Source organism: Corvus hawaiiensis, chromosome 4 (assembly GCF_020740725.1).
Source record: "Corvus hawaiiensis isolate bCorHaw1 chromosome 4, bCorHaw1.pri.cur, whole genome shotgun sequence".
Taxonomy (NCBI): Eukaryota; Metazoa; Chordata; class Aves; order Passeriformes; family Corvidae; genus Corvus; species Corvus hawaiiensis.
The window spans coordinates 13,517,287-13,544,620 of NC_063216.1; the positions used below are offsets into that span (position 1 = coordinate 13,517,287).

The following is a 27,334-nucleotide window of genomic DNA, read 5'->3' on the forward strand; positions in this document are numbered from 1 at the left end:
TGAAAGTGTCTGAAAACAAGTTTTATTTGCAAATACAGCAAGCTCAGTAATTCAGGAACTCTACAGGCAAACGAGAGATCTTAAAAGTGTTAAAACCTTACCCGCACGTTTTCATTTAGTTCTAAGTCATTTTAATAAGCTTTTCTGGATTTCTCTTTTCCCTTCCTCTTGGGAAGAACTTGAAATCTTTTGAGTGGTTGACAGATTTGCATCACAGATGCAAAAACCTTAGAAGATATTGGTGTTTCTGTGAGCCTATCTGAAGGTAAAAATTACTGCTCCTCTATCCTCACCACCAGTTTCCCTCTGAACAGCTGAAGTGCCTGAATATGGCATTTTGTACAGAGGGCCTTCACTTCGATCCATTTACAGACTCCCTGCTAACAGCTAGTAGAAACTACACTGGTTTCTGACCCAGGATCACCCAGAAAACACAAGAGGATCCTCACTTGTCAGCACACTGCCCCACGCAAGTGGGCAGCAGAACATGCAGACGGTGCCTTAGGACAGCAGTTCTACCACTGGCCTCGAGAGAACCTAACTGGTCTCTTTCAGTTCCGTTCTACGTCTGGAAAAGCGAAAATTAATGCACACAAACAGGACAGAACGTTTTTATGCTCCTTAGAGGTTTCTCCTGTCCTATGGCGCTACGTGGCCACATCCACTGGAAAGCCTGGCTCGTTGGGACACAGCCTTTGTGTCCTTATGGCCATTAGCTGCAGCCAAACTACCAAGTTTTGGCATCTGCTCACACATCGTGGCTTTTACAGTTTCAGATGAGCTCTGCTTTTGTATATGTTACAGCAAGTTACTGCAACTTTCCACAAAGAACCTGATCCAACAGCTTTCTGATCCATCTGCCATTGTACAGATGAAAATTCTCGAGAATTAACAACATGGATTTAAAATACGCTTTTTCTATTTTTGTTTACCATTTTAACTTGAAACTTGTACCAGCATTAACAAGAAGTGCTTTGAAAACAAACTCAAGTCATTATTACCTACACTGAACTGTTTATAATAATGTTAGATGAGAAGATCAAGAACAGATGAATTCTGCACTGGCTACTAAAAACCTGAAAGCTTCCTTAAAAACTACTGCACTGTTAATTTTTCTTTTAACTGTTTGCAAAGAGAAATCCTCTCTATTTTTTTAGATGATGCATTTACAATTATTAACCCACAGCAGTTATAACATTCAATTTCCCATCCCACAATTCTGATTTTCCTGCTATGGTCATCAAAATGTCTATGCTTCATTTAAGAGAGGAAGAGAAGAAGATAAGGCAGTCACAACAAATGTAGCATGTGCCTTGCCAGCCTTCCTCAATGCAAAAATTGTTTGGATTAACATTCTAAAGAACTGTATTAAAAAGAAGTCACCAAGTAGGAGAACACCTGCACTACGGAAAACAAGATGAGGGACACAAACTGCCACGTTCCTCTAAGATATAACACATTTTCTTCTCTCCTCTTTACACTCACTTATTCCCTCTGCTTTATACAGTCTTGTTCCCTCCTCTTTACACACTCTTAGTCCCTCTGCTCTATATGGACTTATTCCCTCCTCTTTACACACTCTTAGTCCCTCTGCTCTATATGGACTTGTTCCCTCCTCTTTACGCACTCTTAGTCCCTCTGCTCTATATGGACTTATTCCCTCCTCTTTACGCACTCTTAGTCCCTCTGCTCTATATGGACTTGTTCCCTCCTCTTTACGCACTCTTAGTCCCTCTGCTCTATATGGACTTGTTCCCTCCTCTTTACGCACTCTTAGTCCCTCTGCTCTATATGGACTTGTTCCCTCCTCTTTACACACTCTTAGTCCCTCTGCTCTATATGGACTTATTCCCTCCTCTTTACACACTCTTAGTCCCTCTGCTCTATATGGACTTGTTCCCTCCTCTTTACGCACTCTTAGTCCCTCTGCTCTATATGGACTTGTTCCCTCCTCTTTACGCACTCTTAGTCCCTCTGCTCTATATGGACTTGTTCCCTCCTCTTTACGCACTCTTAGTCCCTCTGCTCTATACGGACTTGTTCCCTCCTCTTTACGCACTCTTAGTCCCTCTGCTCTATATGGACTTGTTCCCTCCTCTTTACACACTCTTGTTCCCTCCTCTTTACAAGTGCTTATTACCTCTGCTTTATACTCTATTACATACTCTGGGTAAATCTGGTGTTTTTCAAAGACCACAAAAACAGAAGGATTTGACTCATCATCCACACAGCTGTCATAAAACCACAGCCTGTCAGCAGACTTCCTTGGGGGACGGACATAGGTGGTGTTGCCTTTAATGTAGTCTCCAACCAGAACTCGAGCCACGAACATAAAGTATCCCTGCTGCGTAGCCTGACAGTAGGCATGGGAATAGGAAGCATCTCTAGCAAAGTAACTTCCTAGAAAACAAGATGAGAACATGGTTGTGGGGACAATCTAGACAGTGACAGCATAATCTGAGCATCCTCTGGGTTTTCAGGAGGTATCTGACCCAATTTGCAGGACTTCCCTTACTCAGAATATCACTGAAACTTTTGCAAGAGAGGGGATTGCACTGTAATTTCCAATCAGAATTTGCTATTTTAGGATTAATTTTTTAAAAGCTATACCAATAAGCACACTACAGGTCTGTGTGTTATGATGAGAGGGACAGACAAGAAAACATGAGGACCTTCCATGATCACACTGAGGGCATGCACACCCCTCTGCTCCCTGCCATACAAAGTAATTTCTCTTGCAAGTTAAATTAATGACCTCAGACATCAGAAAATGCTACCTACAGCAAACCCCTCCACTAATGCTCTTGACATCTTGTGAGAAGACTTACCCTCAACCCAAAGCAAATCCTGGCCTTCCTCAGAAGGATCGTAATACCAATTCTGGGGGTTTTTTCCACCTTCTATAGTTAAAGACTTCAGAACTTTGATTGCTTCACTATCAGGGGAGTCTGAGCAGCCATCTCACTTTCTACATACCTTTCCCATAGTTAGTTCCATTGTTTCCACAAATTCTCCAGTCAAAGTTCTGAGTGCAGATCGTTTTCATGGACATGACGTCAGTTCCATGGAACAGGAGTTTTTCCTGGACTTCCTTTCCTTCATTTTCCTTTTTCATCTTCTCCTTTTGCCTGACAAAAAATGTGAGCCATGGAAGAAAAGGGAAGAAGAGGTTTTTTAAACAAATCATACTATGTAAATGTTCATGTAAATGTCAGCTGGATGAGGTTTCCAGCCTGCTCTCTCCTCTCAGAAGACAAGACATACTAGCAGCATGATGAACGAGATGAGCACTCTACTGATACCACTGCTCAGCAATTCTAGATCATTCTGGCTTTACTCAGGGAATGTAACACTATTCCAGTCGCCACTGTACCAACCTTTTGCTCCTCTGTAGGGTCCTACTGGATGTGCTTTAAGGTCTCTTGTCCCTTCCCACCCAAGCTCTCAGTGGAGTGGAGGCAGCATTAACCACAGAGGCTCTGTGCTTCCACAGTAGCTCAAAGCTGGAGGCAGCTTGTGCTCCGTGCCACAGCCCCAGGTCCTGCCTCTGAGAGAGGTCAGTGCTGCTGAGGAGATGGGGCCAGGACACAAACCCAGCCTGCTTTCCCCACTGCACACCTCGCTGGTTGAGGCCAGAGACAGACTGAACAGGGTCAAAAGAGAAATCACAATAAAAGGTTCAACTTGTATTTCCCATCATTATTCCACAGCATCCAGACACCTTTCAGGTTTTCAGAAGCTGCTGAAGTGGACAAGACAGTAATATTCTTCAGAAAGTCATCAGCTACAAATTAAGCAGAGCCAGGCAGAGGGGAGAATCCTTCCAACTTGTAAATTAGTAAAGTTAAGAGTAACGGACTGAAACTTGTTCACTGAGAACTTCCTGTGAGGGTGGGGAGGCCCTGGCACAAGATGCCCAGAGAAGCTGTGGCTGCCCCATCCCTGAAAGTGTTCCAGGTCAGTTTGGGCGGGGCTTGGAGCAACCTGGGATAGTGGAAGATGTCCCCGCCCATGGCAGATTGGATGAGCTTTAAGGTCCCTTCCAACCCAGACTACTCCATCATCCTCTGGACTTGGCGATGTTAAACTCTGCTTGCTTAGCTTAATTACCTCATTGGAGGAGGATAAAAAGTATGCACTATTACACGTTTTGAAGTCTCTTATGTTTTGCTAGATTAAAAGGTTTTATGAAATCAGTAGCTGGTAACTTTCTGGGTTCCATCATTTTGCAGGTGAAAGCACTTATTTGAGCAGTATTTTTCTACTCCATGACCATTCCTCGAATACTTACTCTTGTTTTAAACTAGACAACTGTTCTAAGCAGCAGCTTAATCTTACATCAAACTAACATGAAGATGGTTGAGCCCCAGCTCAAATCTGCTGGTATCCAGCTTGGCCTAAGTACATGGAAATCAGCATCACTGATACAGATGCTGTAAACCAGAAAGGAGCTCTGGAACTCAGAGATCATTAAGTTAAGACACAAGGATTCTTTCTCAGTGAACACTGACTTTGTTCAGCCAAAGTACCTTAAATAAATCTGACTGGAACAAAAAGGCCCAAGCCTTAACCCTTTTTAGCATTTCATATACTCTAATGGATGAATATTTGTAACAGACAGAGCATGCGTGCAGCAGGCAGTCATTGCTCCATCCCGAGACAGTCACTGTTCCACATCTCTGTGGGTATCCTCATCCCAGTTTTGCATCATGCATATCTCTCTCTCCATGCTCCTTTCCCCCCTCTTCCAAGGAGCCATGCTCCCATAGGAGCACAGCGTTCTGTGGAAGGCCTCACACACCAACTTCACTCCCGAAACTGCTAATAAGGAAATACCAGTCATGTTAAAGCACAGGTGGCAACCTCCTTTCCTTCCTAGAAAGCACATACAGGACAACCTGTTCTTGGAGGCTCCCTCCTCATAAGGATGGGGAAGAAAATACTAACCACTGAAAGACCTTCCAGAGGGATGGATTCTGAATCCTCTGTATTTTAAGGATGCTGTAGTTTTCCATAGTCTGATGAAACAGCTGCTTTATTCGGTTGTATTCAGAGGTCACATTACTCATCACCACTGCCTATAAAATACAAACCAAAGCAAAAGAAGACATGAGGCTGCAGTGAGCTCAGAACATGCAGAAGCCTAATTTCCAGCAGATACACTTTCAGAAGGGTCCCCAAACTATGCTTAGAAGGGTAATTTATTGCTTTAGATCATGACTATGTGAATAAATAATAAGTAAATCAGTATGTCCCTCCTGCTTTTTAAAAGGACACCTCACCTCTCTTCAGGAAGGATGCTGAAAGCATCAGTTAGAGTATCATCTCCAAGAGCTGACACCTGCAACTTTAAATTTTAATGAAACAGAAACTGCAGGAAGAAACCTTGACAGGTTATTCCAGATAGTGTCAGTTTTATATCTAAAGCTAATCAGGAACAAAAGATGTTAGATGTTAGCATCATTTGTAACCAGACATGTATGGGAGCTTCAGCTACTAAAGATGAAAGAAACGAAACACAAACACCCTCCTGGCATTGTAGTGCCTTAACTTTTCAAAGTTAGAACTTAGAAAGCTTCGCTTAAAATAAACACTTCAGAAAAAAACCCTACATTTCTAAACAAATGTACACTGAATACCTGCTTAAACACATACCTCCTTTCCCAAAGGAAACAAAGTCTATTTAGTCATTATCCTTTTATTTATTGATCCGTATGTTTTGTGTTTAAAAATCCATCAAGAAATGCACATTTTCCCAAAGAGAATTTAATGCAAAACATAATTAAAACATTCCTTGAGCTCTTCTGCTTGCTTATGTCATGCGTAAATTTTCCATTTTTTCTCTAAAGTAACCTGTGTCTTTCCTCCAGAATCTTCTAGTATTAACATTTATCTCCATAAACTGCAAAAGCATGATGCTGGCAGGCTGATGTCACCTGGTAATACTTCCACTTTACCACAACTTAAGCCACGTGGGGACTCAAGATGACAAAGTGAGATCCCAACATCCCAAAGTGTTTTAAGGAGGAAAGCTGTGGCCATCCTAAAAGGTAACAGGAAACCAGTATCTTACCCTACCAGGCAAAAGCTCCCTGTATTAGAAGGCTTAGAGAGAAAATAGGATAAAACTTATGTTTCACAGCTACATTTAAGTACTTACTAATGAAGAGATCAGTCACAGGGAAGTATTCTAAAGATTAAGAATAAAGTCAGCTGCACAAGAAAGAACTATTTCTTTGAATTTATTTAAAAGCCTTTAAAATGTTGAGTGAAATTTCCCATGTCTCAATACAGGAGCATTTTCCAAAGCTTTACAGCACAACACATAAAACAAGCTTTACAGCACAACACATAAAACAATCAGGATGTGCAAGTACTGATTGTCTGCACAGTCTGTGGTACCACAGCCCAAGCTGCTCACCATCACCTACAGGATGAAAATCATGTCACTGTATTTCAGTGCTACATCTTTTATTTTGAATCACAGAATGGTTTGGGTTGGAAGGGAACTTAAAACTCATCCTGTCTCAACCCCCTACCATGGGCAGGGACACCTTCCACTGGACCAGGTTGCTCCAAGCCCTGTCCACCCTGGCCTTGAACACTTCCAGGGATGGGGCAGCCACAGCTTCTCTGGGCAACCTGTGCCAGGGCCTCCCCAGCCTCACAGGGAAGAATTTCCTCCTGATATCCAATCTAAACCTGCTCTCTGTCAGTGTGAAGCCATTCCCCCTTGTCCTGTCACTCCAGGCCCTTGTAAATAATCAGCTCAGCACAAGGCAGGTTCAGGGGCAGGGCATGTCCAGCTCTCACCACCAGCATTCGCAGGTTCTTCTCCCAGGGCTGCTCCATCTGTTCATCCCCAGCCTGGATAGATCCCCAGGGGTTGTCCTGACCCAGGTGCAGCACCAGCACTTGGTCTTGTTAAACCTCATGGGATTCCCATGGGCCACTTCTTGAGTTTGTCCATGTTCCTTTGGATGGCCCTGTCCTTCAGATGTGTCACCTGCAGTGTTCAGCTGCAAATTTATTTATATGTGAACAATTCCTGCTTAAACTACAAATGTGCTATTGCTATGCTGCATCTTTCAGGCACACGGTGTGATTCTTGGGGTGTCCTGTGCAGGGACAGGAGTTGGATTTGATGATCCTGATGGGTCCCGTCCAACTCAGCATATTCTGTGATGCCATGATCTCTTCCTGAGGAACTGTAACCTTTCTAGGTAAAACAGAGGGTCAGCCATGTGACACAAGGCCTAATCCTGTAAGAAAGGTACTTCCATTATTTTATCATATGACGGCCTCCAGACAACAAAGCCTGTTCTCCTTTCCATGAAAACTTTGTGGGGTTGTCCTTATTTCCCCCAAGGATGCTTCCAGTGCTAATAAAGGACCACAGCATCACATTGCTGTTGAAGGCTGATACTGCATAGTTCAGCATTTTTCACCTTTGGGCCTGAAAAGGAAAATCCCACTGATTGTGAGCGTTTGCTACCCTGTTATCAAGGAGCAGAGTTCCCAAGGCAGAGAAGGAATCACTGCCCCGACAGCAATTCCCACCAGTGTATGACTGCACAGGGGCGGTACTCTGTGACTCACACCTTGAGCTCTGCTTCACTGGGGTTTTGGAAGGAGCAGAGGTGGTGCTGGTGACAGTGACCCCACCACAACTGATGTCTATAAAATACAGACACTCTTCACATTGCGTCCTGTGCCTGGTACGTGCAGCAATCCTTGGCCTGCGTGTGGCCAGGATTCAGCAACACATCAGCCACACAAAGACTAATCCTCTGACAGGAAACCACACATCCACTGCACACTTTTTTCAGTTGTACATTAAAGAAACAATTTTAAACCCAGCATGAAGTTTCAGGACATAATCAATCTTTTTTTTTCCTTTAAAACATTTAACAATTCCACTTTGTTAAACGAAGACAGAGAAATTCACCCCAACTTTCCAATCAGTGTTACCAATTTCCATTGTGCATTTTATACACCTCTTTATACAGAACTACTCTCAATGACTTACAGATTAAGATACTGCAATGCTTGAAAAATAAGCAATGTTACCAAAACACAGCTGCTCATTATAAGCCAAGATGACTTTCTGCCTATCTCACAGGTTCCTTTTTAAAATGGATCACTTCCAGCACAGCAGATTTTGCCAGGATTATTTGTCAATGTCTGAAGAGAAGGCAGTTCATCGAGTTGTAGCTGTCAGCTCTTACAATGGTCACCACAAGAATGCAGAATCCCAGCCACTCCCAGTATTACCTACTGCAAAAAAACAAGCTTAGGGTCTCACAGAAAGATTTAATCTAGCCCAGGCTTTCCCTTTTAGTGCCAACAGGTATCGTGGGCACTGTCACTTTTCCTTTCCTGTGAAAGGTACTCAAAAGTTAAGAGATGTTTTCTTGGGTGCCAACTCAGCAAGCAAATTGAGCTCTGGGGAACAAGGTGATCCTTCTAGTCACACATCCCCACATATACAACCAAAAGGTATTATGGACCTGAGCAGTGCATTCCAAAGCCTCCCACATTCACCCCAGTGACTCCAGGAACACCCCAACAAATGGACTCAATTAAAATTCAGACAAGTTTTCAGAGCAAGTATGGGAAGCAGTTAAGTACATACAGCTCAAGACACCTAAAAAGAGCTACCTGTCTTTCTGGCATTCTTTGGAAAATTTTATGCTTAAGATGCTGATAAGCCAAGGGAAGAGCATATTCCTTTGTTACTTCCACTAAGCTCCAAATATCACAGGCAAATCTTCAAATGGGCTGCCTGCCAGATTCCCACACACTCTCATCATTATTTGTTAGGGTTTTAAGAGTTCGCCAAGTTTTTTTTTTTCTGTTGAAGGAATTTTTCCCTATATACATGTTGCTAGGGGAACAAATGGCCGAGTACTTAAGAAAAAAAAAAAGGACCTGGCTGTTCTTTTTGTTTCACCTGGGTGTGTGGGCACTCAGTCTCTGTGTTCGAGAGAGAGGGAGTCTGCTTCTTCGGCTGCTTTTCCTCACTACTGGAGAAGCCCCGGGATCCCAAGCCCGCCTTCCCTGCCCTGCTAGGAGCCAGGCTGTGGCTGCCCTGCCCCCGCCGTTGCTTTGAGCCTTTGCTACATTGTAGCCGTGCTCACCCTGCCTTGCCCAGACCTCCAGGGGGTTCCCCGTTTGGATACATCTCATCTGCCACCCAGGATTTGTGCTCGTCCCTGCTGTTCCAGCCTGCTGTTCCCGAGGTTCCGGCCGGACACCGGGATCGGCTGCCCAGGGGTTTGTGAAGCTCCTTTGTCCCATCCCTTCCCGGGATCCCAGGGCACCAGTGCCGCGTGCTCCCCGAGCTCGCTCCGGAGCGCCCCCTGCAGCCGCGGGGGAACCATCGCACCTGCCCTGCTCACCGGGAGCCGCCAGCGCCCCTGCCGGCTGCGAGCGGAACTGCACCCGAGGGGAAAGGGCCCGACAGCCGAGAAGGGATGGACTGGGTTTGTGTTCGCTGTTACTGCCATGGTTATTGCTGCTTGTTTGACTGGTTATACACATAGAGATACATAATAGTAAAGAACTGTTATTCCTATTTCCCACATCTTTGCCTAAAAGCCCTTGATTTCAAAATTATAATAACTCGGAGGGAAGGGGGGTTACATCTGCCATTCCAAGGGAGGCTTCTGCCTTCCTTAGTAGACACCTGTCTTTCAAACCATTATTTCATCTTTTCTTTCTGAAAGTCATAATTCAACAGGAGGATCTCTCTAACAGTTTTGTCTGACCCTGTCGTCTATGCAGTAAATAATCAAGTGTACTTTGCCATCAAATCTTGTTAAACCACTGTCACCTTCACTATCAAACTTTGTTAAAAGGCAATTTTATATTAACATAGCACTCCTTCTCTCTTGTGAGGGAAGTGCTTTACTCCACCCATGACACTGACACACAGACACACACTGGTGTTCCTTAGCCCTCAGGGTATCTGAGCCAACACAACCTGGTCAGCATCACACAAGATTCTGTGACACAGTCAACAAGGAAAACCTCTTACGCTCCTGTTCCTCAAGCAGGGTCAAAACCACTACACAAAAGGCAAGTGTAACACGAAAAAGCCTTTTTTTCTAGCACCCTGTCGTACTTCCACAAACTGCGCTGCTCTTCCAGAAGGACTGCAGGACCTAGTAATCTAAAAAACACCCACACATTTTGGTCTTGGTAGATCAAATAAGAACATAGACTTTGGGCTGACAGGGGTTTGGGTTGTTTTGTGGAAGACATCACTGCAATGTTTTCTTATTTTATGGTTGTAGATCTTTATTTCTACCGTTTCTTGAGGCCAAGGTCTGAGCTCAGATCTCTGATGTATGTGACAGTACTGGAGGACATAGAGATTTCCTTTCCTGGATCTCCAATCCAAACTTACTCTTCCTGTCTTGAATTTGGTGAGTTTTGGGTTTGCACGTAGATAAAAAGCCTAAAATGCAGTTGAAGTTCAAGGCAGTTAGGCACCTGTTTCAGGAGCCCTTGGGAGATCACCTAAATCTTTAGCACACCCACCCAAGAAATGACCCCTGTTCCTTTTTAGCATCTACGCAGTTACACTTGATTCAGTTAAGCTTTGAATTGTGCCTTTCCATTAGAATTACAAGAAGGGGGGAAAAAAAAAGATACCTTGTATCCCAAGTCAGGCAGTGCAGATGCATCCCAGTGGCTAGGACAGGTTTGATTTGGAATGCTTGCAAACAGACAGAAAATGAAGTGTTAGTAATTCTAGTACTGCTCCAAACATTCATATTTGGAGCATCCAATTTGGCTAATTCCTGTATTTAAAAATTAACAAAATAAACCACAAAGAAACTGGGAAAGAGCCTCAGTCTGTAAGCTGGGCTCTGTATGCTGCCACTCAACCACCACAGGCCTCTTGCGCTTGCTTTTTTAAGTAACAACTTAGTGGCTGTAGTACCTGGAGTAACATGTACCCCAGGCAGCAGGTGATGCATCAAGACTGTAGTTTGTGATACAGTTTCTGTTGCTCAGTCCCATGGATATGCTTTCTCCAGCAGCACCTGTGCTCTTTGTACAACCACTGCCAGCACTGGCAGCCATTTTGCCTTATAATTACTTCTAAAATACAAAAAAAGAACCTAAAGAGCATCTACCTTGTCTTTATCTTCTGCACATCTTCAGAAGACACAAATTTTGGTCGCCTGCAGACCTGTCTTTGAGTTTTAAAAGCAGTGTTTGTCTGGGTCATTTCTTGAGGAGAAAAAAAGAGCAGGAAAAAAAGCCATGAATAAGTCTACAAGATTGGGTCATTAATTAAGGACAGTCATTCTGTAATGAAAACTGCATAGTCACTGTCAATTCTACCTGCTGAGGAATAGTTGCACAAAGGCTATATAAGCTTCCTGTCTTTCCTGTAACTGTGTGATTGAACCTGTGCCTATCTTGCTTGCTCCCTCAAGCCACTCATGCTCTTTAAACATTGCTACAGCAGCACAAAGATGCTTAACTCTTTTAATCTATTTTTTACCATCCACAGAGTTAACTTACTTTAGTTAAGATTTACTATGACTTTATGTGAAGTCCATGAATCTTTTTATTTCAGGTTGGGAATGAGTCTGGAGAGTGTGAAGACATAAGGGGGGAAGGTTACTTTTGTAAGGAATTTCCTCTGGGCCATTACTACCTCACTTCCACTTCCAGTAAGTGAAACTGGTGGTGTCAGGAAAGGAAGTCACAGCTTCTAAAAGCTGGGAGACTTTGCAAGACTCTGTAAAGCACTGTACAGTTGTAGACGAGAACATGTAAAATTACTACCTTTAAAATTGAGTTCGTACTGATGCTGGCCAGCCTGGAAACGTACAACAGCATCTGGATTTGCTTGATATAAATCCTCGATTACAGCAGAAGATGGTGGGGTCACGCTGTTCCCTTCTTCCTTTGTGGGGAGAAGAGAGAAAAAGAAAGAATGAGAAGTATCACATTCAGGACTAAACCCTGGATAACTAGCTGGGGTAGAGGGAAAGAAGAGGCAAAGAGTAGGATGACAAGGAATCTACCCAGAACTATGGTGGCCTGAGGCTGAGTACTGAACATTTGTAACATATGCACAAATACATAATTAGTAATGATGGACACACATATATTCCATTTAAATTCCTGTAACAAGTTACACTGGTTTTGCCTGGGGTAGAGTTAAATTTCTTCCCAGTAGCTGGTAGTGGCTGTTTTGGATTTGTGCTGAACAGAGCTGATAACACAGGGATGTTTTAGTGAGTGCTGAGCAGGGCGTGCACAGAGCCAAGGCCTTTTCTGCTCCTTGCCCACCCCACCTATGACAGGACTGGGGGGCACAAGGAGTTGGGAGGATACACATCCAGGACAGCTGACCACTACTGGCCACATCTGGGACATCCCAGACCGTATGGTGTCAATCCAGTATACAAAGCTGGGGGGAGGAGAAGGAAAGGGGAGACATTTGGAGTGATGGCATTTGTCTTCCCAAGTCACTGTGACCTGTGATAGAGCCCAGCTTTTCTGGGATGGCTGAGCACCTGCTTGTCCAAGGGAAGTGGGGAACAAATCCCTGGTTTTGCTTTCCTTGTGCACACACGTTTGCTTTGTCTTTTAGTCTTTATCTCATCCCACAAGTTTTCTCACTTTTACCCTTCCAATTCCCTGTCCAGTTCCATGGCAGGGGAGGGGGCGGGGCTGAGCTGCCACTGGGTGTGATGGGTACACGCGACTCCTTACCAAACCAGTGTTAGTTTGGTTCAGGCTCCAAAGCAAGCAAAGGCCTAGGCCAAGAACTTTTCTAGTTCAAACTTGCTCTCTGAAAACCCGCAGAGGAACAGGGTGACATGGTAAGCATTGATGCATATGAGCTGGGAAACAAACACTGATGATATGATTAATGCATGAATAGCAAGTGGTTCTTCCAAGACTAGTTTGCCAATGAAAAATAAAGTTGCAGGGGTAAGGAGTCTCACTCTTACCTTTTACTTTGCTTGTGATTTAACTATGACCCAACCACTTCCTTCCACAGATAGGAAAGCCTGAGTGGGCTCCTTGCAAGCACACCCTGCTAAGGAGCAGCTGCACAGCTGTGATCTCTCCCGGATGTGGGACACCTCTCAGGGTGACTCTTTGAGGCTGAGTACTCTTGGAGGTTACTCTCTGAGTCTTTTAAACTGTGCTCTACCCAACACCTTTCCCTGTGTACTTTTCCAAGTCCCTGGATCACCTTTGTGTTCTATCATTTGTGCTGCTATACTGTAAACCATATGGGGTACACTCATCTGCCTTGGGGGAAGGTGAGATTCTGTATTTATTTCTTTTCCTGCATTTTTCAGATAGATTACTTTCTCATCAAAGGACTTGGACATACAAGGAAAAAGACTGCATTTGATCTGAGAGAGCAGAGCAACCCTTGCATGTCCAAGGAAGCAGGGCAATGTTTAGAAAAGAGGCAACTACTTCCCACATATCTTAAGGACAGTGTATATATGTTAAATCTCTCTAGGAGCCATGGACAACTCCAAAAGGGAGCTCTCTTCCCTCTAGCCTGTCAGCATTTTATCATGTCTGTTATGAACAGCTGTAGCTTCACCACCTTACCCAACTGTAAAATTCAAGCACAAGGATTCACTTAATTAATCCTGCTGAGAAAAGGGGAATGATGCAGAGAGGTTCCACATATTCCCGCAGAAGTGACTCGAAGCACAGGATGTGAACTCACCTGTTCTCCATATTCAATCCACTTGTCTTGGTTATTCTTCCAGTACCAAATCCACTGTGTGGTCAGTACGAATGTGGGTTTTGTGACTGACGAAGGTGTAGAGAGGCGTCGAACCAAAGACGAAGAGCAGGTCATTGTCTGGAAATTAATGTTCCTACTTGCCATGCTGCAAGGACAAATTCAGGTTTATTATAGTTAACAGTGGATATTTTATTCTCTAATCCCTAGTTTAAGCTGGTGCCATTTTCTTTAATATAATGTGACCAAACTTAACTAGATCTGAAATAAGAGTATTTATTTCTCACAGCGCATGACAGCTCTGAAAACCATTTCCAAGCTTCAGAAGTGAACTCTGGCCTGTGAGACAACAAACGCCATCTCAATCACACGTGGCACTGCCAGCTTTACAGTGTCAGGCTCCAAGTACAGTGTGGCAAAAGGAACTTCTGTGATAACTAAGCGTGGTTACAGTCTTTCTCAGTACAAAAGCAAACATGGAAAGCATGTGACTGAATTTGCCAGCAAACACCTGCAGCTTACAAACTTCGTTCTTTTTCTGTGGTTACAAAGGATGCAATCACAGCAATCACAGCTGTGAGTTCTGCAAACTGCATTCATCACTGGAGCCACCTGGGCTCTTACTTCTGTGAGGCTTGAAAAGTTAACTCCCAGGCAGAAAGATTTTGATAGCAGCCTCCTTTTGGGAATATTGCTAGTGATCTCCAGAGAACTGCAAATCAAAATCATCTGGTGCCTTAAGAGGCATGGGCCAAAACTAGAATACCGTTTTGTGAAGCTGAACTTGGGGTCCCCTATGAATCCAGGTGGCTTTGAGTGGTACTTTTCAGAAAGGAGTTAAAAGGAAAACACACTCTTAAAATAGAAAGAACACAGAAAAAAAAAAAGGATGGGCTCTCATATAAAGGGCATTTCATAAAATGTCCCTAGGCACATAATAGATGACTATTATTGTTATTACAGATACTAGCTCTACTAGGAAAGAAATAGCCAGAAGGACCAGCTCTGAAATGTTGTCAAAAGGCCCAACTTCATTACTGTAAATAAACTGATCAACAATCTGAAATACTAGTATTTTAAACACTGTACTCCACTCGCTTTTTACCTTGTACAGAGTTTTAAATGGAAGATACAGTTTTCTTATTTTTAGAAGACAAAACTGGGGTGGGATTTTCATGCAATCACTCTCACTTTGCTTTTTCGAACAGAAAAATTCTCATTTTTACATCCTCCCAGCTTCTGAGAGGCTCAGTAACCAGAAGCTGAGAAGTCAGACATCTTTAGGAAGAAAACACAAGTCTTCCTACACAGGCTCAATCACAATACCCCAAGCAAGGAGTCCAGCATTACTATACCTGCTGTTCTTTGGGTCACAATAGGCCCTTTCAATTTCCTCCATCATGGAAAGTTCATGCCAGAAGAACCCATCATATTTCTCCCATTTATACGGCAAATGGTAATGAACAGATTTGCATTTATCTATAACAAAATCAAACATAGTCAAGAACTCTGCAATCATTAACACTGAGAGTAAGACAAGAAAAAACCAGAATAGAACCAGCATCTTTTACACCTTGAGGCTTTCTCTCCCAGGCTTTGTCATACCCAATGAAGACAGAGTGCTGAAAACAGAATGCGAGTGTGTTTCTGCAGTCTTACCAAGAAAAGCAACATATATATGTATATACACACTGCCAAACGTATTTGAAAGACACCAGAACCTTCCCTTTGCTGAGACACAACACTGGCAGCTGGGAGAACAGTGCCACAGATAGGAACTGCATGTTTTGTGCCACATAACCATGTGTCTCAGCTGTAAAAAGTTGAGTCTACACATCACATAAACACTCTGATATATTTGGTTCTCTTTTCCTTAGTCCCTTAGAAATCATGGGGTGGTTGCCAAGGCCTGACTTCTGACACTCCACATCCAAGTATGGGCCAAATGCCTTACATCTTTCGAGCCAAATGTGGCAAATTAAGCACACTAACACTCCAACAGTTACTTGAGTTAGGTATCTGGTGGTCACAGTATGGCTGCTTTGAGCCTGACCGTCACAGTTTCACCCTGTACACCATTCACATTATACAGGGTCTTGATAAAAGACCACATTGTCAGAGGAGTAGCACTCCTTTAGAAACTGACTGGACAAGCTCACGGAAAGAAAATGTCATGGTACCTCCTCATAATAAAGGAAGAGCCAAACCTGGGGGTTAAACGACTGTTCAGGGACAGCCCCCAAATACAATTACTTATATTCTTCCCTCAGACCTCTGTTCTGCCCACTACCAAAAAGACAATGGACTAGATTTATCTTTAGCTTAGCTGGTAAAAGTACTGTGTTTTTTTAAGATGTTTTAACAATTCAGATCACCTTTTAAAGGACTTAATGAGGGAGAATATGGCTATTATCTGATGTACATAGGATACAGCAGAAATAAAGGGTGGCATATATTTACCAGCTGTCAATGATGACAGCATAAAGTCAGCTCATAAATTGCTCTTCTAGCCACAGAAAGGGTGACACTTCATATTTGAAGAGCTTTGCCACAGGAATATACCCAAACCCTGCCCCCATCAGAAGAGCTGAAATAGCTTGGATTACCCAGAGGAAAAGGGTTTAAGAATACCATTTGACATTTTTCTGATTATGTTTGTAATTCTGACAGTGTTTATTAGTGACTTGGAAAGAAAAGAAACTACTGAGGAGGCACAATTGCCATCAGCACTCCATGTGCCACCACTAGCCCAAGCCATTGAGCAGGAGTGCCTCTGCAGAAAACTCTTCTCCAATGACTTTTCATAAAGCTTACCCTTGTTTTTGCAGTACTTCCAGACATAGAACAAACAGATCTCATCAGAGTTGTCTTTTTTGTTGTCCTTTGAAGCTTTATCAGAGGAATTTCCCTTTTTACCTACAGCAAAGAACACAGAAGTCCATATCTGCTCTTAGAGAAAGATACTGCATTTGGTACTTCATCCCAGAAATAAAAAAGATTTGACTGCAGTAGCAAAGTCAAGCACTTTCAGGATCTGATTATCTCCCATACAGCCCAACACAGAACTCAGGGCTTTGTGACTGAACAGTAAACCCTGGCACTGGAAGAAGTCTCAGTCAGGAAGGGCAAGGGAAGTGTCAGGAAGCTCAGAACAACACAGGGTGTGACTGACCATGCTTCTTGCAAAGAAACTGACTTTGTCTCCACACCAAGGGGACCAGAGGGTGCATAAATGGCACTGTCAGCTGAGCAGACTGACTGAGGGGAGAAATGTTTCTCTCCAAGTCAGCCAAACCAGCATGGGGGGAGCGAACACAGGGCGCAGATGTATTAAACCTGAACAATCAACCAAAGAATTTTGAAGACAGCAACAGGCTTGAGATGGTTTCAACTTCCCCAGGGACTGGGGACACCCAGTGAGTATATATTGTGACACTGAATGTATTATACAGAGCTGCAGCGGGAGTCCCCTTATTATTGTGATTGAGCTGCTGTTGGGGTTTTAGGAGCTCTCCCCGGGTTTTTTTCCTGTTAAAGGAATTTTGCCCATAAGTGTTGCTAGGGGAACAAATGGCTGGGTACTTAAGAAAAACAAAAGAGCTGGCTACTCTTTTGTTTTCACCTGCGTGTGTGGTCTCCCAGCGTTATGACAGAGAGGGAGTCTGCTTTCTTCGGCTGCTTTTCCTTCTGCTGGAGAAGCCCCGGGATCCCAAGCCCGCCTTCCCCGCCCTGCTAGGAGCCGGGCTGTGGCCGCCCTGCCCTGCCCTGCCCTGCCCCGCCGTTGCTTCGAGCCTCCGCTACGTTGTAGCCGTGCTCACCCTGCCTTGCCCAGACCTCCAGGGGGTTCCCCGTTTGGATACATCGCGTCTGCCACCCAGGATTTGTGCTCGTCCCTGCCGTTCCAGCCTGCTGTTCCAGCCTGCTGTTCCCGAGGGTCCGGCCGGACACCGCGATCGGCTGCCCAGGGGTTTGTGAAGCTCCTTTGTTCCATCCCTTCCCGGGATCCCAGGGCACCGGTGCCGCGTGCTCCCCGAGCTCGCTCCGGAGCGCCCCCTGCAGCCGCGGGGGAACCATCGCACCTGCCCTGCTCACCGGGAGCCGCCAGCGCCCCTGCCGGCTGCGAGTGGAACTGCACCCGAGGGGAAAGGGCCTGACAGCCGAGAAGGGATGGACTGGGTTTGTGTTTGCTGTTACTGCCATGGTTATTGCTGCTTGTTTGACTGGTTATACACATAGAGATATATAATAGTAAAGAACTGTTATTCCTATTTCCCATATCTTTGCCTAAAAGCCCCTTGATTTCAAAATTATAGTAACTCGGAGGGAAGGGGGGTTACATCTGCCATTCCAAGGGAGGCTCCTGCCTTCCTTAGCAGACACCTGTCTTTCAAACCAAGACAACTGCACACTGTAATTGCTATGTTTTTTAAGCCAACATTTGTATTTTGTTTCCAGTGGATTTTGCATCACTTTGCTACACCAAAAGTGTCACTACTGGACATGGCTAGAATAAGATGTAATTTCCTTCATAGCAACCCATATGATGCTGTGTTTTAGATTTTTGACCAAAAACAATGCTGTCAACACATTCATGCCCCAGCTTCTGCTGAACAGTGATACACATCAAGGCTTCAGCTTTTCACCCTGCCCCCAGAGCAAATAGAATCGTCGGTGCACAATAGCTTGGGAGGGGACACAAGTGGCTGGGAGGGGACACAAGTGGGCAAAGGACCCAAAGTCACCAAACATTCCATACCATATAACATAAAGCTTAGTAATAAAAAGGAGAAGAGGGAGTTTTAGGAGGGTTAGCTACCATTTGCTAGGAAACTGGCTAGGCATCAATCTGTGCATGGGAATCAGTGAGTGACTGCCTTTGTACCACTTCTTTTGCTTGGTTTTCGTCTTCCACTTATTATTTGGGGGTTTTTTCCCCCCTCCCTCATGTTTACACTCAAGTTTTTTTGCCTTTATTCTTTCTTTTCTCTTCCCCCTGGGGATCAGGGGGAAGTGAGCAAGTGGCTGTGTGGTGGTCACTGAGGTTAGTCCACAACACCCGCATAACATCAACTCTCTTTAGGTAAGCGTATCTCAAGACTGGAGGGTTGGAAACAACTCATACCTTCACCTTTATCTCCCGCTTGTGTTGGCAACTTGTCTTGACTCTGAACAGATACAGTGCTTCTGGGACCTGCATGAGAAGACTGAATGAACAGCACTGCTGGGCCAGAAGCTCAGCTACCTGGCAATATCCCAATCTCTGTGGAGAATTATGTCCATCACACATGTAATTTGATATGAAACATTACACCATCCACGTGTGGAATATCTACAAGAACCTGTGCAGAGAGTACTGGACTTTGATAAGCTTTAAAGCCAAGGCCCTTCTGCCCAGAAGAACAAGAGGTTTACAAGTTGCTATTCATTCACTGGAAGGTCTATCAAGACAACAGCTCTGCTGAAAAGCTTTACTAGTTGCCTAGGGACAGAAGGCAAGGAAAGATACTGCATGCACAGATACAATTCTGTCACCTTCCTAGGAAGGAAAAAATGTGTCCAGGACAGTACAGAGTGCTGCACAATGTTTGGGCAGAAATTCCAACACTGCTCCACTGGCCATCTGGTACCATGGATTTCAGCATACAGTAAGGCAAGCACATAAGCTGCACTCAACTACCACTGAGAGCTGTCAGGCTGTGTGAAATCAAATCCCAATGAAAACCACCAGTCTCAAGACTGGAGGGTTGGAAACAACCCATACCTTCACCTTTATCTTCCACTCGGGTTGGCAACTTGTCTTGACTCTGAACAGATACGGTGCTTCTGGAGCCTGCATGAGAAGACTGAATGAACAGCACTGCTGGGCCAGAAGCTCAGCTACCTGGCAATATCCCAATCTCTGTGGAGAATTATGTCCATCACACTTTTTAACGTAATTTTCCACCGGCACTCCACTGCTGATACAACAGAGGTGCAATGACAGTTACAAACCCTAGCTAGTCACAGTTATTGCCAGGCTCTTGGTGTTTTGCACACAGTATTTTAGGCAGTAAATGTGCAGTTCTCCCTCCCACATGATTGTGCCATGACTTACTCCATTCTTGCAAGCACATAATAGCAGAGAGGAAAGAAATATGTACATATTGCAGGAGGAGAAATACAAAAGCTGATTCCACAAGGGAAGAGTTGGTACTATTATCTCGATATTTACCTTGTGAAGGTGGCACATGCGGCATGGATTCCACTGCTGGCAAAGTTGTCTTCGGTTCTTTAATCCTTGTAACTGCTGGTTTTTTCCTAAAATCATTCCTTGGTCTGGAGTTATGTACTGAAAGCATCGAAAGGATGATGGGGTTTAGCAGGGAGGTATGGCAAGAACAGTTTCTACCTCTATCAAACTCAAAATCCTGTTTAAGACCACTGTTTCTTGCAACTTACCATACCCATTCTTCTGTTGCCTGTTGAACTCCATGTGCTTGTTATCATATATAGTCTGGAAGTTTGAAGCTATCTTCCCATCAATGCCTACAGTTTCCAATACTCTCAATGCATGGTCATCCAAGATGTTATGGGACATTATGCATCGAGGAAATTTACATGTCCCGTAGAGAAAGTGTCGACAAATATGAAGCTTGTTGCAGTTGTTTTGCTGCATACAGTGACCACCTTTTTTGTTGTAAAACTGGCAGGCCTAAAAGAGGGGAGGATACAATAGGAAATGGAAAAGCACATTAGAATTTTTCTTTGTCCTAGAGGCACGCAGCTTTAACAGCAGAAAAATGGTGATTAAAAGGCATGTGCAACTTCTTTAATCTAGACAGATTTCTTGCATAGAAGAGCAGGTACTTAAGCTGACTCATGCATTTTCAGTTTTGAAGTTGTGCATGTTTTGTTTCCAAGAAAAGCCAACCCAACAAGCTTAGGAGTGACAAAAATGGATGCAAGTGCAAAAATGGTTGCATAAAACCACACTGGTTTACAGTTATTCTATTTTGAAAACCCCTACAACATAATAAACAAGAACAAGTATCTCCATAAAAACATGTACACTGTGTCAAATGAGTTATTATTTCATGGAGCTGAAACTGAATTTGCACTTCCTATTTGTAAAGCTTATTGTGCATTGAAGATTTGAGCTTATAAAATGGTAAGGAGAGTGCTTTGAGATTAGAGTACATATGGGAAAAGCAATGCACTTCTTTATTCCTCTATGCACCAAAAAATAGGTACACAGAGAATCAGACCAGGGAACAAGTCACAGACCAAAACCTCCTTCATATTGACCACTAAGCACCACAGTAACAGTTTTGCTGCCTGAGCAGCCAGTAACAAGAAAAAGCTTCTTTGAGGAGGGGACACAGCTGTCTGGCAGAGAGCCCCAAAATCACTCTGGGACTCTCACAGGCCCCCTCCAAATCCGTCCTCCCAGGAGCCACCAACCACTGCTCAGGGACAATGAGCTGGGCATCAGTCAACAGGTGGGGAGCAACAATACTGGGAATTACTTGTTTCTCTTGGGTCTTATTAATATCTCTCTCTCCTTCTCATTATGCTTATTATTAGTATATTTTATTCTATTTCAATTATTTTAGTATCCTTATCTCAACCCACAAGTTCTACCTCTTTTCCAATTCTCCTTCCCATCCCATCAGGGTGGGAGAGAGCAAGTGGCTGCATAGTACTTATCTGGGCTTAAACCATGACAATAGGGGATCCACTATTTAGCTACATCAAGAAAGCACACTGTCCCCTTGCATTTGCCAACAAACAGAACCAAAAAACAAACAAAACAAACAAACACAACCATCCCCCACCCCAACAAACAAACAAACAAAACAGGAGAGCCAGAGAGAAGGTGAGAGTTAAACCGTGGTACTGTCATGTTTTTCTTACCCTGAACCCAGTTCAGGTCACAGAATACCAAAGTGTCCTCTTGCTTGAGAGCTTCCTACATACCATGTCTTCACCCACACAACCTGCATTTCTAAGCAGGAAACAGCCAAGTTGGCTTTTACATCCTACCTCCCAGCTCTCAGGCTTATGAATGCCCTACATTGGTCACAGTTTTCTCTTGGTTTTGCTATTTTACTGCATGATAGGAGTTAAAGTGCCCAATTACATGTAATTAATGATGCCTGCCAGGGGCAGATTTCTAGTAAGCACTTAAGGGTAATACCAGCCAAGGATAGTTGCTACTATCTGCTCATTATTGGGAGCGATTAATAATTCTCCTTGCTTATCACCACCATGGCTTCTTCAGTCTGCCAGTAAAACATACTTTAAAACGCTACACAAAAAAAAAATCTATTTTGTCAAAGTCCAGCACTTTCACAGCAGGGTACAAAGAAACAACAGAACTGTTGTATCAACAAATCTGTGGAGATTATAAGCTGCAAAAGACAAGGGCAGTACTTCGGTAATTTCTTAACCAGGAGCAGCTGTAGCCAGAACAGAGTATTACTGACTTTGAAACAGCCATACCTTGAAGACAGTATTGCTCTTATACACACAGGCTGAACCAGAATGGAATGTTCAACCCAATTTAACAAAATCAATGAGTGGCATACAAACTGGACAAAGGTCACTTCGTAGAAAGTCAGTGTACAACAACCCAGTGCACTTTGAAGAGCCAGATTTGACACACAACTGGCTGCAGTCATTTGGTCATTTTCTGAGATTCTTCTCATCTCGTATATCCTCAAGCACCAAAATGTGCAGGCCTACAAAGACTGGAAAAGGAAAGGGGGCCTCACTTCCTCATCTTCTCATCTCATAGAGAAGAAGCAACCTAGAGGAGTGGGTTTTGGTCATACCTTTTACCCTGTAAGCATGTACAGTTATTGTGATCTTTCAACTCTCTCCTGCTTATCTCACCCTTTGTAAACCTCAGGTGAAGCTGCTGACATTTTTGTTTACTTGTTTTGAACAGCTTTATGGCCGTCCTGTTGAGATAACAGAAATGAGACACAAGACAGGCTGTAGCCTTGCTGCCCACCTCCTGCTATCAGAAGGCAGGCCTTCAGACATCACAGATGACAGGGCCTTCTCCAGATGCATGTCTTTGGGTACTTATTAAACAGTTTTACTGCTATGAGGGTGGTTTTTTTATTATTTTTCAGTACACATCCCTTTCACAGATCTGGCTTTATGCTGTTTGACATTGCCATTCCCATTCCGCCTTCATTCTCACTAATCCTGTTTCATATCTTAACAGCTTGACATTAAGATCAGAACTCCATATTCTCTCTTGCCCTCTCCCATTCCTCATCAACAAAAACTTTCTCTTAAGACATCAGTACAACTTACATCAGGGAGGAAGAATGCATCGTTTTGGAGAAGCAGGACTTGCAGTTCATTCTCACTGAGGCCAGACAAATCGTGATTTCTTAGAACTTTTTTGTTCTCAGCATTCATGATGTCATGCGAGTACTTACAAGACCTGCAAGAAAATACACAGAAATATCAGTGTTTACTCCTTTAGTCAAGTTCATTTAAAGAAGAACCTCAGAATACGTGCAGCTTGGGAGAAGCCATGAGAAAAAGGTGGCTTGGTGGGAGTGTCTGTGAACATTTAGATGGTGTCTGTAATTAGCTAGAGAATGGACCAAACAGCAGAACTCCCCTGTGAAATGCAGTGACTGTATCCTCCTAGTTTTAAACTTCAATGCAGCCAGACCCCACACATTCTTTGCCTCCAGGAAGATCCAAGCCAAGTCACATGAACTAAACAGCTGGAGGGAAAGTTAATTTTAAAGGAGTACACCAACAATGCCCGAAGTTGCAACACCCTCGATTTTGTGAACATAAAAGGCTGTTATCCTAGGGATGGCAAGTAAAGAAACATGCAAGACACTGCACAAAAGTGACAGTGAAGCTGAAAACAACATATTTTGTTATCTTCAATAGCTGTAAAGTTTTATTTAAAAAAAAAAAAACCAAAATCAAAAACAGGTAAGAAAGTTTAACTTCTGAGTTTTGATTAAGGAAGCATTTAAACCACAATAATGAAGACAGCACTGCCACTTACAAAGCCAAGAGAAACGTCTGATGAGTATGAATTAGAAGGAGATTGCAGATTTTTTACATCTATTTGAAAAGGTACTGCAAATCAGTAACAGAGAGGAGACACATAGTCCATCTGTGCATTAATTCAATGCAGTAAGATACAGCTGCCTCGTGTCTTGCTCTTCCAACACATGATCTGATACAGCTTTATGATTAGACATACTCAAACAGTAAAAGTACCTGTTAATTTACCAGATTCAAGTCTATCCCTTTACTCTTTCAGCCTCTAGTTAACTCCTGAAGCTCTCCTCATGACAGTTTTACCTCCAGGTGTGTCTGATCCAATCCTTCTGTACAGACCCTTGTGTAGGTATTTCTCCCCTGACCCCTGCTACCTGTTGGACACATTCTTCGTCAGCAAATAAACAGAAAGGGCAGAAGTGTGCCGTCTTTGGTCCTGAGAAACAATCTTCCAAGGATATTAGATGCTGTATGCATTCAAATTAATGGCTATGAAGGCAGATAAGCTACAGAGGATCTAAGGTGGGAGCCATCACCAGTGTTCATCCAGTCAACTCCAGAGTTCACCGACAGTCAGACAGTGATCTACATCACCTGAGTCTGTATTTCCAAGGCAAAAGTTTAAACACTCTACAAATACAATGATAACTACACACTTGAGTTTAAGAACACATTTAGGCAAAAAGAAAAAAAAACCAGTAAAAAGCCATTTGCCAGACGTTATTTAAAAACAGGATTAACTGGACTAAAAGAATGATTCCACTAAACAGAAGACCTGAGTAACTTGCCCAGACATTCTTCTTTCAAGGGATTTTAAACCAAAAAGGATGCAAGACCTGGAAGCAAGGCTAGATTTTATCTTATCAGTTAAAAAATAGTCTCTGTCTTGATCTCTGCAGTCCACCTAGCAGAATTTCTGCCCTCTCATTTTAATCAAGCTCCCTCCCATGAAAGGTATACTCTTTGCTTTATTAATTTTTAACACATACCAAAGTGATTTTAAATACTTAGTGTTATTGAGAGGACAGAATGGTTTATCATTATGAAGAGGATTGCCTCATTGCAAACTTTCATTCACACAAAGTCATCCCTCATGAGTGCCTACACACGTGAAGGCATTTCCAACAGTGAACGCCCTAGGAGCTTATTGTATTGTCTGTAATGTAACAAAAAAAGAGAAAATCTTATCATCCTAATGATGAGAGAGAGACATGGCTTTTCCCCTCCATGCTATCCAGATCTAACTGCACAGTGATCCATTTTGCTGGGGCAGAAGAGGAAGGATCCAGTAGGATCATGCGTATTCCTAATGCTGGATGAGACAAATGAGTGAATGATAAATGTTGTCTTTCACATATATGATTTTATCATTTACAAGTGATAATGTACTATGCAGAAATAGTGTTAAGGTAAAATATAGAAGTAGAAACAAGATTAGTGTGAATTGTAACTTCGAAATAATTGTAATATGTTGGAGAATGTAGTAATAAATACATGGTAATAAATGTCTATTAGGTTGACAAACTACAGAGCCAGAAACCAGGACATCTTAAAGAAACAAAGAAGATAAACCGCATGCATCCCAGGAAGTCTGTTATCTCATCAAAACTCACAGCTCCCAAGGAAACTGTCAACTACAAATTAGGTTGGAGACTGAGGAGGCACCGGAGGAGGGTGCCTATCTTCAATTCTGAAGCTATCCAGAGGACCGAGACAGCGTGCTGGCGGAAGGAAGGAGGCAGAGACCAGAGAGGGGGGAAAGTTGAGTGAGGTGTAAATTACTTTCTGGGCTTAATGAATATGTAACAGTTTAAAGAAGTACTTAAGTTCACAGAAAAATGGAGGTGCGCCTCTGCCAATATTGCTAAGTGCCCCAGGGCTGTAATATGCCTTTGTTCTACTAATAAATGTTCAATACCATGCTGCTGAAAATTCAGGTCGTGAATTCATTTATCTCATGCATCAATACCAGACCTGGGGCTTGGGGGCTTAAGCTACACAGTTCTTCCATCAGACACTGTCATGGGAAAGCTGGGTTGCTCTTCTGCATTTGCTTTTGGTTTCCTCTATGTTTTTTAAACTAGGTACCACCTTTGGCCACCTGTGGCTAGAGAGGCTGCCAGGCCTATCCATCCCACGAGTCCTCCATATTCCAGAAACTGGGACTGATGTACCTGGGCGATCAAACAGTGCCTCTCAAAGAAAGGGCCATAAGCCAAGCAGTGACGTACAGCAAAACTCAACTTTTGTAACTCTCTGGAGCGAAACCAGAGGACATGTCAGCACTTTGCTTTTTCCTTCTGAGAAATAGGTATAAACTATTTCACCCAGATGACAGGGGGGCTGAAGGACGGGTGTGGAGATGACTAGATTTAAACAAACAAACAAAAAAAGAAAGAAACCAAACCGAAACAAATCGTCGGCTTCTACCGACACAGGGAGAGCAGGACGAGTCCTTCCGGAGCAAGGATCCCCCGCGGCTGTATCCGAGGTGATTATTGCCCGCTCCTCCCGGGACACCGGGGCGGGAGCGGCACCTCCGGCAGGCCTGGGGATGTGAGGGGGGTTATGAGGGGAGCTGTGAGGGGTTTGGGGAGGGTTGTGAGGGGAGTGAGAGGATTGGGGGGGTGTGAGGGTTTGGGGGGCATGAGAGGGGTTGTGCGGGAGTTGGGGGGGTGTGAGGGGTTTGGTGGGCATGAGGGGGGTTGTGCGGGAGTTTGGGGGTGTGAGGGGTGGAGGTGGGGGGTGTGAGGGGGTAGGAGTGTGTGAGGGGTGGGGGGTTTGTGAGGGAGCCTGGGGGGTGGGGGGGTGGGGGGTGTGAGGGAGTTTGGGGGGATGTGAGGGGTTTGGGGGGATATGAGCGGGTTTGGGGGGATATGAGCGGGTTTGGAAGGGATGTGAGGGCGTTTGGGGGATGTGAGAGGTCTGGAGGGGTTGTGAGGGGTTTGTGTGGAGGGGAGGGTATTGGGGGGCGTGTGGGGATTGGGGGATGGGAGGGGATTGGGGGGCACCCTCTGCCGTCTCCACAGGCTCCCCGCGCCCCCGCGCTCACCTGGGCCGCAGGTGGCACCTGCCCATGAGGTGCAGCTTGCAGAGGTGCAGCCGCTCGCAGCCGTGGCACTCCTTGCGGACACAGACCCGCACGTCCGTCACAGCCAGGACCTCCGTGCCGCCCTCCACCACCAGGAACCGCCGGGGGCCCGCCGCCGACAGCGTGTCCTGCAGCTGCGGCGCCGAGAGCCCGACGTACTCCTGCAGCTCCCGCAGCCCCAGCCGCCCGCCATGGGAGCACAGCGTCTGGGTGAGGAAACTGAACACGGCCGGGTCGCTCATCCTGCCCCTCCGCCTGGGACCGGACCGCGAGCGGGAGTGTGGAAGTAGCGGGGCGGGAACAGGACCAGGAGCAGGAGTAGGGCGGGGACTCGTCGCCGCCTCTCGGCCGCGCTGGACGAGAATCGAAACCGAAGGCACGGGCGGGGCCAGCGGCTCGGGCCGCGTTGGGGGCAGGGATCCGCCGAGCCTCGAGGCCTTCTTGGCTGAATATCACATAGGAAACTAATA

General features: G+C 44.4%; 1 protein-coding gene and 2 long non-coding RNA genes across 15 annotated transcripts in view; 2 read left to right on the forward strand and 1 right to left on the reverse strand.

Annotated features, from left to right (window-relative positions):
- On the reverse strand, positions 1-27,215 carry LOC125325226 (zinc finger CCCH-type antiviral protein 1-like). 7 transcript variants are annotated; one of them, XM_048302096.1, is made up of 16 exons: positions 26,826-27,214; positions 23,054-23,186; positions 20,186-20,438; positions 19,959-20,075; positions 19,509-19,577; positions 18,870-18,938; positions 16,562-16,663; positions 15,103-15,226; positions 13,730-13,895; positions 11,809-11,929; positions 11,148-11,244; positions 10,660-10,723; positions 4,948-5,078; positions 2,977-3,128; positions 2,011-2,400; positions 1-1,506 (listed from the first exon to the last, which is right to left on the reverse strand). In XM_048302096.1, the coding sequence occupies exons 1-16, from the start codon at positions 27,104-27,106 to the stop codon at positions 1,445-1,447; spliced, it is 2,331 nt and encodes a 776-aa protein (XP_048158053.1). In that variant the 5' UTR covers positions 27,107-27,214; the 3' UTR covers positions 1-1,444. The 7 variants fall into 7 exon arrangements, with proteins under 7 accessions (XP_048158053.1, XP_048158052.1, XP_048158051.1 ...); XM_048302095.1 differs by having other exon boundaries at positions 1,579-2,400; positions 26,826-27,213; XM_048302094.1 differs by having other exon boundaries at positions 1-2,400; positions 26,826-27,212.
- LOC125325229 lies at positions 5,074-14,813 on the forward strand. Of its 3 annotated transcripts, none has more exons than XR_007203238.1 (3): positions 5,074-6,050; positions 10,299-10,430; positions 11,597-14,813. It is a non-coding gene; the product is annotated as an uncharacterized LOC125325229 (long non-coding RNA). The 3 variants fall into 3 exon arrangements; XR_007203239.1 differs by lacking the exon at positions 5,074-6,050 and adding an exon at positions 9,445-9,485; XR_007203237.1 differs by lacking the exon at positions 5,074-6,050 and having other exon boundaries at positions 9,652-10,430.
- LOC125325230 overlaps positions 26,995-27,334 on the forward strand; it is a 29,925-nt gene continuing 29,585 nt past the window's right edge. For all 5 annotated transcript variants that reach the window (XR_007203241.1, XR_007203243.1, XR_007203244.1 and 2 more), the window contains exon 1: positions 26,995-27,074. This is a non-coding gene — a long non-coding RNA (uncharacterized LOC125325230). The remainder of the gene's footprint in view (positions 27,075-27,334) is intronic.